Source organism: Micropterus dolomieu, linkage group LG21 (genome assembly GCF_021292245.1).
Source record: "Micropterus dolomieu isolate WLL.071019.BEF.003 ecotype Adirondacks linkage group LG21, ASM2129224v1, whole genome shotgun sequence".
Taxonomy (NCBI): Eukaryota; Metazoa; Chordata; class Actinopteri; order Centrarchiformes; family Centrarchidae; genus Micropterus; species Micropterus dolomieu.
Genome location: NC_060170.1, coordinates 15,448,551 through 15,460,494, shown reverse-complemented (window position 1 = coordinate 15,460,494; position 11,944 = coordinate 15,448,551). Strand labels below are relative to the sequence as shown.

At 38.7% G+C, this 11,944-nt stretch overlaps 1 protein-coding gene across 1 annotated transcript; it reads left to right on the top strand.

The window, feature by feature from the left end:
- Window positions 1–1,616: 1,616 nt before the first annotated feature.
- On the top strand, window positions 1,617–10,737 carry paip1 (poly(A) binding protein interacting protein 1). The gene is made up of 11 exons (XM_046035646.1): window positions 1,617–1,969; window positions 3,423–3,574; window positions 3,729–3,926; window positions 4,069–4,181; window positions 4,441–4,552; window positions 4,962–5,087; window positions 5,187–5,293; window positions 5,519–5,636; window positions 5,723–5,777; window positions 6,530–6,608; window positions 9,626–10,737. The coding sequence occupies exons 1-11, from the start codon at window positions 1,777–1,779 to the stop codon at window positions 9,714–9,716; spliced, it is 1,344 nt and encodes a 447-aa protein (XP_045891602.1). The 5' UTR covers window positions 1,617–1,776; the 3' UTR covers window positions 9,717–10,737.
- Window positions 10,738–11,944: the final 1,207 nt, after the last annotated feature.

Genomic DNA, 11,944 nt, shown 5'->3' with positions numbered 1-11,944 from the left:
CTTAGGATATAACCTACATAATGTGTACTGATGAAACTACACGTTTTTACATTTAAAACCTGTTGTGATGAGTTTGCGCGTGACCCCCACCACAACAGCAATCCTAGTTATTTGTCATCTTGTGCATTCCCGAGACTTGTGAATGTTTGAACTCCCTCCAAGACACTGGCATGAGGGGAAAAACAGCAATAACAGAAAATAGGGCCAGCAATCTTTTATCAAAGTGGGTCTCTGCATTTCTGGCACGGGAATTCTTTGTGGCATAATGTGATCCAGCTTTGGGAAACAAGTGGAAAATGACTGGAGGCTAAAACAACTAATGAATACTTACACCGAGAGGTCTGGTGCAACACATGTTTGTAGTGGGCAGCTACTGAGTGAGCTCAGGGAAAGAGCCACTTCTGGTCCAGAATCTTCACTGTGATGCATAAATGTGTGTTTGATATATCAGTTAAATGCAATTACTCACCCCTTGGTGCTTTGGCAAATATTTTAGATCAATATGAGGTTATATAACCCACTCAACCACACATGCGCTTTAACAGGTCCATAATTATGTGCTTGTGTTGTGCAGACAACCACTGCCTAAACCCACAAACAGGGCAGTAGCTAACACTGCAGACTGAGGTCATGTCCTCGATATTCTTTTCTGGAAATGCCTGGTGATTTTACACAACCTGAGCAGGAGTTAAGATGAAATAAAAAATGTCACACAAGGTTTTGTTTTGTTTCTGACTGTGACTGAAGGCAAAATAAGTTAAAATAAAATAATATAAAGAGATTAAGTATTTGAATTACTGCATGTGATGTGAACATATTTTCATAGGGGGCTGGGGTTTGACTGGGGGAATGTGGACTCATGATCTCAGTTTTTCTAAAATCCCACCCACAGCACCTTATGTTCAATAATCCCACCCACAGCACCTTATGTTCAATGATAGTTGGGAACCAAATCTTTCTGTTTCACCACATGTCCGGGAGAAATATTGTACTTTACTTTTGACATAAATTCATCTAATAAAATACTACATACTTACTGTATAATAAACTACCCAGTAGCAAAACAGTTCAAATTATCACTTGCATGGTCAGTGCTTTAACTTTTCATACTTGTACTTACCTTTAGGGACTGTTCAAAAATGACTAGGGTGGAGAGAGGGGCTGAATCTCATATTTAATTTAATAAACAAGATATTTCCTAGCATTATTCATTTCATCAGACCCTCCATTGATTTATTATTTAGTAATAAATCTCAGAAGGTGAGAATGAATCTGGAATGAGAAAAAGTTAAACTTCCTCTCCCAATGAATTTAGACTACCCCATAAAATGTTTGTACATTACTTGAGTAAAGCTATGAAACCAGGACTTTTACCTCTAAAGGAATATGTATGTATATTGTTATGTTTTGGTATTTCTACATTTACTTAAGTAAATAATCTGAATGATTTTACCACCACTGATGATACCTGGCTGTATTGTAGAAGCTGCACGTACACCTTTCATGGCTGCGCATCAACTCCACGCCGCTAGAGGGCAGCGCTTTCATTTTGATGTCAGGCAGTGCCCTAAATTCATTGTGTTTGTTGTTGTCAAAGGAAGTGGCCAAAAAAGTTAGAGAAAAAGCCATCATGAAAGACAGATAGGGCGGGTGTTGTTGTGATAAACCACAAGAAATTGCTGCTACGCAGAAGGAAAAGCAGTTGGTGCGGTGAACAGAATTATTATTTTTTTTTTTTATGCTGCTTTGAGAGTCGAGGCTGACAAACGAGCAGTCATGAACGAGAACTTCGACCGAGCTCCCGGAGCAGGGAGAACCCGAAATCTTCCAGCAGACCCCGGGCTCATGGGCACCACCGAGGATGGTGACACCAAAACCACGCTTTTCAACCAAAGGGAACCGTTGAGACAGCCGCGAACATCCCCGCCCTTTTCCGAGAACAACATTAGCACGGACATTGGTGGTGGAGGTAGGTAGCTAACCACAACGACAACTGAGCTAACGTTAGCTACTTTCAGAATCGATTTCATGTTAACGTTAACGTTAAATGCCACTCGCAGACATGCACACTGAAAGCCAAAACTGTGTTTGCCTAGAACCTCCCCCCAGCTGACAGATCCCTTTAGAAACGGATAACGTTAGGGTTTTAAGGTACCTGTTTAACCTGGTTTCAAGCTGGGGCTGCCGTTAGCTAGCTTAGCTGCTAAATAACATTCATGTTTGCTAACGTTATCGTGTTGGCGTTGTGACATGCACCTGTTGGATTGTTATTTCATGTGAGGTAACGCAACATCTAAATAAAGCTCCCACTCAGATATCACGTAGTCTACTGGTCACGTGCCACGGTGAAGGTCTGTCCTATCCAGCTGAAGTTTTAGTTTGTAGAGCTAACATTCGCTGTAGCTAACTTAATGTTACGCTGAGTAAGTTAAGCAACGCAGAGCAAAGAGGAAGAATCAGTTCCTCTAGTAAGTTAACCTTAGATAGCTGGCGTTAAGGGACAGGGTAGCAAAGTATTAGTGAGAGAGTTCACGGTGTAGATGTACCAAAACCTTATTATTTGGTTATCAGCTGTAAACTCCTCCTGTCCAGGATTTGGACGATTAGAAATCCGTTTGTAATCCTTTTTTCTAAAGGCCTGTGTCACAAAATAAAACCAGAAGTGTGGCATGGCCGGTCTTAGCACCCCTTGTTTGCTGAGCTTCAGGCCCTTTCAGGTCGACATGTTCGAGTTGCAAAAGTAACAGAGCCAGAAACTCCTTTATCCCATCAGCCATCACACTTTGTAACACATGTATGAGCTGCATCATTAGTGGGTGCAGGTGCACACACACAGCAAGATCATCAAGACACATTCAAATCGAATTATTGTACATTATTAGCAGCGTGTAGTATTACATACTGTTTACTGTGGTTATTAACCATGTGCAGACTATGTTGGTTTCTTTTTTTTACTGTGTATGTTTTTAATGTGTATGTTCAGTTTTGTGCCCACACTGCAAACCGATTTCCCTCTGGAAATAAAGTAAATCAATATTTATTTTAATTGTCACCCATAGAAGACTATAAAGGAAAACTATGAAAATACTAAAACCAAAACAATCCGACTAACAAGTGTTATTTGTGTAGCCAAAGTTTGATAGGACTTATTCCTCTGTGCCAAAGATTTCCATTGCTGTCCAAAAACTATTTAAAAACACACACATGTGCCAGTGTTGTGATGTTATTTCATTATGACGAACATGGGCACAGTAGTTAATTTGAGCAAATCCCCCATACAGCATCCTCCTGCCATAAATACTTGTAGTAATAATAGTTTACAACTGCAACAGTATAGAATATCTCCATCAAATTTGGCCTTATGGGATGAGTTGTGTCACATATTACAAAGACTGAGAACATCTTTCGTCTTTCGCTTTCAGATTTCAAAAGACAGAGCAAACCCCAACAAAGTACAAATGCCAACAGTGCATCTGACTCCAGAAGGAGTAATGAAGTGGATTCTATGGTCAAATCATCAAAGCTTTCAGCCAGTGCCCCAGAGTTTGTCCCCTCCGGAAGTAACACGTATGAAGTAAGAGGAATTTTCATGCCATCACTTCGATTATCCTGATACTATTATATTTTTAAGTGTTTTTTAAACAGCATTATATGGTAATAGTTGTCTACTTTGGCGCTCTGGACTTTCCTGTTTATTATTGATGGTTTTTGTTGTGTTTTTTGTATAGGACCCTGCTTTTTATGATGACAGCGAGAACTGTTACACTGAACCAACCTTGGCTGAAATGGTCACAGATTTTCTTGGCCACCTGAGTTCCTCACCAGGGTCCTTTGAGTCCGATGTTGAACAGATAGCTGGCATGCTTAATTCCTGGGTTACAACTGAGGAGTTGTTGCACGAGCTGGTGGAACTGATCTACACACAGGTTTGGACAGACACATTCAGTCCTCATTTTGATTTAAATCAATCCAGTCTAAAGACAGCATTCACATTAAAAATAAATACATGTTTCTGACAAAACACACGATTGTATACCCGCTGGTTATTAAATTTTCTTTTCATTGCAGTCTACGGCCATTCCAAACTTCTCGTACACGGGTGCTAGGCTCTGTAACTTCCTGTCCCATCACCTCGCTATCAGCCCACGCAGTGGCAACTTTCGTCAGCTGCTCCTGAAAAGGTGATTTAAAAAAGAAATAATAATGATAATTTTTTTTTGTTGAATTTATGATGTGTTCATATCGGGGAAAGACAAAATGTTATTACAAAAATCCCATTAATTTTTCATTAAATACAAATTTTTAATGAATAGATTGTTGAGAAATGGTAAAACATCTTTTATGTGATGTAGAAATGTTGGTATAAATATTTTTAGTATTATAAACGGACTCTGTCAATGTTCAGCCAAGTTGCCTATAAAAGGTTGTTGTCTTCCGTAGATGTCAAACAGAGTATGAACAGAGGGATGTAGCTGTCCGAGGAGACCCAGAGACTCAGAAGAAATTCCACTCCTTTGTGCTCTTTCTAGGAGAGCTCTACCTTAACCTGGAGGTAAGAGATTATTTGATCATTCCTCAAGTTGTGTAAATGCATTTTTTTTCCAGTTAAATCAATGAGTTAAATTTTATACAACACAAAATTCCTGTCCCTGCAGACAGCTGGCCATACATATTAAAAAAAAAACAAGCCACACCATTTACATTTAATTTATGGTTATCTGCATCATCTTGTCAGTCATGTTTTTATACACCCTGCTTGAATTGCTGCCAGATGTTTAGGATGTCTCTGACTGGTGGTGCACTCCGTTGTATTGTGCTCCCTACTTTAATTCCTTTAGTCGTTGTAGATCTCAGACAAGGGGCCACCAACACTATAATACTGCTCAGCATACTTTCAGCCTTTTCATTGTGTCTGTCAGCCATTTGTTGATATTTGTGTCACTCTGTTTTTGTTTGTTTAGGTAAAGAGTGTAAAAGGACCTCCAAATCGAGCAGATATCCTCCTCGATGCTCTGCAAGAACTGATGAAAAGTCTGTTCTCCAATCCCGTGGATGCAAATCTTATCTGCGCTGTTAAACTGCTAAAGGTTTGAAATGTCACTGATATGTTTGCAGATTTGTATTGAAAACTTTCCAGGTAGTTCTTTTGTTTTGGTAGGTAATGAGAATGTGTTTTGAATTTACAGCTGACAGGCTCTGTCCTGGATGACGCATGGAAAGGGAGTGGAAAACCCCACATGGAAGATCTAATCCACAGAATAGAAACTATTCTACTAGATGCCACCTGCAGCAGGTATGTATATCAACATAGTCTTTTGTGTGCAGCTGCTACTCAAGGCTTGTGCATAACGTAATTTTAGAATTAAAATGCGAAACATGCCTCTGCATGCTCTGGGATAGTTGTGCCACAGTGATCATGAGTTTCCTAGGTGTCAGTGTTAAAGACAATACTCTATCATCAGAACAGTTCAGAGTTAGACCCTCATAGATGTGCAGGGTAAAACATTTTTCTCCCCAGGGATGTGCGACAGATGCTTCTGAAACTTGTGGAGCTGAGATCTAGTGACTGGGGCAGAGTTCGTGCTGCTGCAGCAGCCAGCAATGCCACACCAGACAACGACCCCAACTACTTCATGGTGACTGTCAGCTTTGTTTTAAATACATTTTTTACACTCTCTCCCTTGCTGTTTGTCATGGATTTGTTTTGTTTTTTCCCTCTCAGAATGAACCTACATTCTACACAGAAGATGGCACGCCTTTCACCGCTGCAGACCCAGGTGAGACAGATGAGGGGAGGGCAACATGGGTCTTGCTGTCTACTAGGCTATCCGCTCTATTCAGTCAGTCACCGAGGACATGCTAGATCGTTCTCAGGTGTCCAGAATAAATACAATTTAAAACCCCACCTGAATAATGTAAAGTGGTTTTAGTATAGTTTATGCACACAAATAAAAAGGCTAGAAGGCCAAAAAAATGTCAGGAGGATAAAAATTTCTTTATTTTTTCATCTTGATATCTTGATATAAATAAAATTCAAAATGGAGCCAGTGTTGATACAAATGGACTACTCATTTGTTTATGATGTTATTGTTGCTGAAAAAAGGTGAATTGAAAATGGCAACATGAAGCCGTATGCAGACAGAGCTTTACATTAATATGCAAGATTAATAACGTATAACAAATTTAAGTGTAAATAAATTTTATGTATATTTAAATACGTTGTTATTGACCAATAACACAACTATTCCTTTCTTATAAACATTCTATAAAAACTGATGGTGAGGAAACAGGGGCGAATACTGTCATTAGGCATAGAGGTTTCCACAACAACACACTACATTATTATTTTAGATACAAATAATTGATAAGCATTTTTTGCTTGACTTATCCTGGTTACTCTCCTCAGCCGAGTCACTGAATACGTCCTATAATGGCAGAAAAAAACAACCCTCTCCTACTTTACATGAAAAACATTTTCAACCGTGTTGCAGACTCTTGTGCTTGAATGTCGGTCTCTCTGCTTTTACAGAATATGCTGAGAAATACCAAGAGATCATGGACAGGCAGGACTATTTCCATGATATTTATGGAGAAAATGGAAATGAAGAGTAAGTACATATCATAGATGGATCAGACGTGCCTTTCTTTTGGGTCACAGACACCAACTTTACTGGGGGAGCTGTTGATGCTTGTTGCTATGGATACCATTCAGATATATGACCGTCACATCTTAACCTTAAGTCTTTGTCTTTATAATGTTTATCTTTATAAAAATTAACTCCTGTTTCTCAAAAGTTCCTGTGTCAATTTTCACGTGGGTTTTCTTGACAAATAGTAGTTTGGAGGTGGTCGTCGGGTGACAAAGTCGTTGTCAGCTCGTGTAGTGTGTGGCAGTGTTGGGCAAGTTACTCAGAAATTGTAATATATTACTAGTTACTTATTACTCCTTTAAAAAAGTAATATTACTTTACTTATTACTGGGTGATAAAAGTAACTAGTTACGTTACTAGTTATGACGGCGGGCGGGGGGTATTCTAACGTTGGACAGGTTTGTGCAGCAGTGTTCACGAGAGAGAGAAAGAGGGAGCGAGCCAGGAGGTGCTGCACGACTATATGCTCCTCAATACAGCTCCTTAATCAAAAATGATTTAAAATAGACCTAGTAAAAATTTGGAAAATGAATATGTGGCGCTCTGCGTTGATAATTATCCAAATTACAGGCTAAATATGGGAAACACTGCTTTCACTACCGCGACAATGACGACAATGTTCTTTGCATCTTAGACTGTGACACAATAGTGGCAGTAGCTACTTACAGGTGTGGAAAGAACGCCTCTCCCCCTCGTTCTATCAGTGGAGATGAAAAACAAAGTTCGGTCCCGCAGAGCTGTCACACAGTCGTGGATTTACGTCAAGGATGGTGTGTTCAGTAACGCGTAACACAGCGTTACTTGCCTTAGTAACTAGTAATATTACCGTTTTAGAAAAGTAATTAGTTACACTACTTAGTTACTGGAAAAAGTATTATTACAGTAATGCGTTACTGTCCAACAGTGGTGTGTGATGACTTCAAGACTCCTGTTACAAGACAGCAAGTCGTGTAGTCTAGGGATAAACTGTAGTAAAATTCCAGATAGTTATTTTTGTCGTGGAAATCTTGCTAGTGAGGGATTAAGCAAATAACTGAGTAACAACCAACCATTGTCTTTGAAGAATTTATTAACAATAAACAGTTTTTAGAGAATAAACAGAGAATTACTACAACACACATACAGCTAGCTGGTCCAGAGACCTGCTGCCTGGGGCGGCTTCGGGCGTCTGGCCCCGAGCAAAGGGATGCATCATCATTTACACAGTCTAGGTTTCTATGTTTTGGGGAACAGAGATCCTCTCTCAGCTTTGAATGAACATTCCAGAAGAGGAGAGGAACAACAAGAGAGGAAAACACCAAAACAATCTCACAGCTCTGACCTAAACCCTAGTAAATGTGGACGGACTAACATAGGAGTATAGGAGAAGAAAGGTTAAGGATAAAAACACAGTACATATATCTATAAGCCATAACAAAAATTAGTAATAACAATAGTAATAATAGTAAAAGAAAATACATAAAAGATTAAATGTAAGAGGACACAATTTTCTGCCACAACAATTTTTACCTTACACATTTCAATTATCACGATAACAGGCTTAGGTTGCCGCGCTATTATAAACTCACGGCAAATACTGTCCAGCATCAACCAAAGTTAGCGACAGTCTCCCAGAAGCAGGCGAGCATGCGCAGTATGCAACGTGAGTTTGTTTTGGTTCAGTGACAACATGGCGGGAGGCGGCGCAGCTGAAATCTGGTTGCATTTTAGTTTTTGTGAGAGAGCTGAGGGAAATTTGATTGAAGAAAATTACCTTTATAGTGAGTTAACTTTTAGCTTTGGTTTGTCTCTGACTAAAAGCATGTAAACTGAAGCTCTCAGTGTTAGCTGCCGCTGTAAAATCGCTACACGTTGTTCTGCTGCTGTGTGCGTTGTGTGTCTGCAGACTCTATTCGTCCACTGCACATGATAACATGTTACGCAGTTTAGTCAACCGACCAGCATATCTTGTTCATTTTAACTCCGGCAGCTATGAAATTAGTTGCAAAAGTGTCAGAACAGGAGAAATGCAACAGACTGCTCTGTATTTTTGTCAGTTTTTGGGCTCATTGCAGTTACTATCACTTTCTTCTAAAGACTTTCATGTTATTGTGCATGGGGTCTTTGCATTACCTATATAATATAATGTTATGTTTACATCAGGTATTGGCTGTTGTTTGTTTATACAAAAAATGGCAATTTTATTTGTAGTTTTCAATATAAAACGTGTTGAAATTTTTTCAATGATAATACTGATAACCATGATAATTTTTGTCACTGTAATCGTGATATGAAATTTTCATACTGTTTCATCCCTAGTGTAGTCTGTACTAGGCTTTACTTCTTTCTTGTGTATTCCAAATTTGTTATTGTTTTTTTGGCAAACAAGGTACAAATAACAGGCAACATTGCAAAGTGTAAAACAAATATTAGTACTTGTAAAGCCTTAATACAATAATCTGTTCTCCTTTTTTGACACAGAAGCTGAATATTTGTATTTATAGTACATATAATAAGGTTTGAAGCCACAGTACTGATTGGGATAGTTTTGAGTTTTCAAGTCGTTTCTGCAATTTGAAGATACGATTTTCTGTTAACAGAACCTATTCATGACTCATGATTCATGTTTAGATCCAGATCTGCCAGAGTTCAACAGTACCACTGTGACTGTAGAGCGACTTCACACAGGTCATATGAAAACCACTGACCTGTGGGCCCCTGAGCTTGGCGAGTGCATTTGATGGGCCCACAATGCAACAGGGTCAACCATGGCCTCAGATTCAGTGTAGTCAGCAGTTGGGTGTGAAAGAGGGCTTAGCTTGCTCCTATGCTCTCTCTCAGAGCTGTGTGTGTCTGTGATTATGTGTTGTGTAAATGGCAGTTACACATTTTGCAGGTTACGTCACTATTAGTTACACAAATCATCTTTACCATCAGGAAAACATTTGTCTTAAATATAAAAGTAAAGTCGCTCCTTTTTGTTGTTGTGTTCACAGATACGACGACTCTGAAGATGAGTGGGAGCCCGAGATGGAAGAAGCTTTTGAGAATTTTTGTTTAGAATCAGAGAGGAAACGACAACAATGACGTGAGAGTGAGAAGCTGTGAGACTCAACAGGCACATACTTTTCCCACTAAACCTGCAGGAATGTTGAAAAGTAAAGGAAACTAGCTTCAGATAGGTTCTAACTTTTGTTTTACTGCAAACAAGCATTTTAACAAAAAAAAAAAGCTGTTCATAGTTGCACTTCTGACACTTTTTCAGTCAGTGTTGATTAGAAAATGGGGACAATCAACAGGATAACTGTTTGAAGTATTAAGATTTTTCTGGACAAGGAAGTTCTCTCTTTGTTGTTTTGAATTCAGAAACTTATTTCCTTTTAAGCCTAAACTGAATGCCAAGAGGGAAATGGTGTGCTGTGGGTTTCTTTAGAGTTCTTTTCTGAAAGGCAGATACGTTTCATCAAATGTGTGCTTAATTTGTGGAATACTAATTAATGCCCCATGCAAGTACAGGCCGGTAAACTTAGAGAACTCACTGATACGTAATCTAAATGGAAATGCACTGTAGATGGATGAGGTGGGTGTTTTTACTACACACCTTTATACAATGCATATACAGCCTTTATCTCTACTGTTGTGGAATTGTGTCTCTTGTCAGGTTGCCAAAATTGAACACTATATTCAAGGTTGTCACTCAGAAGTTTTCAGGAACTCTGTGAAAGGCTGTGCAGTTTGGAAAATGCAATACTTAACTGTAATTTCAGTCACAAACTGGTAAGTCAATATAGGCACAAACCTATTTTTTAAATCTTTCTGTGGGTAAGGTCGACATTTTAAGAATTTTAGGTTGTAAGTAAATGCTTCAAAATTCTATGAATGCAGTGCATCTTAATCCAGTTTATTTTTCCTGAATGTAGCTTTAAATATCTACACCTTTTGCAGTTAGTGGTCAGTGTGATACAACTGCAAAAAGGATTCATTCTTATCCAAGACTTAAAGACTGTTTACCAGCAATCCGTGGAACCCATAAAGAGGAATGTTGTTTAATAGTTTGTAAATATTATTTATGGTATTGTTTGCCTGCAATAAATTCTTTATAATGTGAGGGGGGTTTTTTTTGGTTAATTTTCAGTTTGAGCCTGTTTGAAGTTAAAGGAGATATACATTAAGGTACAGTCTGTATTTGGTGCGACCACACAAATGTTTTGCTATAGAGATTTGATTGTAATGGCTGTGACATGAAACAGCACAGTTACACTGAGTTACTAGTTTATAAGGTACACCAGGGCCCCGTTTCAGAAAGCAGGATTAGTGAAAATTGTGAGTATGTTAAGCCTGAGATGAGGGAAACTCTGGGGTTTCTGTTTCAGAGACCGAGATCAGATAAACCCTAGATCAGTAACTCCGCAACTGATGCTGTGAAACTAACCTCCTCCTGAGGAGATTTATCCTCAGCACAGAATAAAATCTATGTCCTTCTTTAGGTAGCCTATCACATTGCGACTCTGTGGACATTGCACTGAAAACACTTAGCCTACTGTGGGCTACATTACTGCAGTGATCACTGTTTAAACTAAGCTGTATAAAACTGATCAATGAACAGTAATCGTTCATATTGTAGTCTCACCGATAGGAACATTCTTATCGTAGTTATGTTGGATATGATGTGAATATTTCTGAGTGAGGATGACTGCTACAGCTGCAACACTTAAATGTAGCGTAGTTTAAAAGGGAGTTCTTCATTATTACCTGCAGTGTAGGCCTAAATGTGTTTTGAAAGCATTTCATAAAATATTAAATGAGCTACATTTTATTAATGTAAAAAAGACATCTAAAACTTCAGTTTGAACCTTTAGACACATTTTCCACTGCAAAAAAAGCACAATTTTTTTTCATCCCTACGCACGCGCTTCCATCAGGCTCAACATACTCAGAGTTGATTGAACTAATTCTGATGAGCTGTTCTGAAACTGAAAACTCAAGAGTTTCTCATCTCAGGTTCAGTCAACTCAGAGCTCAGGGATAGGCTCAGACTTTAAGCCTGCTTTCTGAAACAGTGACCAGAACATCTTGCATGAATACATACATACTCTATAATTTCAGCAATCCCAACTTTTGCTTATTATGATATTTTTTAACAGTGTCAGAGGCAGTGTTAATGAAAAACAATGTTGTAGAATTCAGTCACAATCCAATTTACTATTTACTCGGCTTAACCTAATTTGCTGTTTATACCCGCTGTATTGATAGATTCTACATACATTATACATTTCCCTCTAAGACTTATCTCTCCATACTACATGAATATAAGG

Coding starts and splice junctions, on each gene's coding strand:
- paip1 (XM_046035646.1), top strand. CDS start 1,777: ATGAACGAGAACTTCGACCGAGCTCCCGGAGCAGGGAGAACCCGAAAT. Junction 3,575..3,728: donor CCGGAAGTAACACGTATGAA/GTAAGAGGAATT, acceptor TTTTTTGTATAG/GACCCTGCTTTTTATGATGA. Junction 5,294..5,518: donor CTAGATGCCACCTGCAGCAG/GTATGTATATCA, acceptor TTTTCTCCCCAG/GGATGTGCGACAGATGCTTC.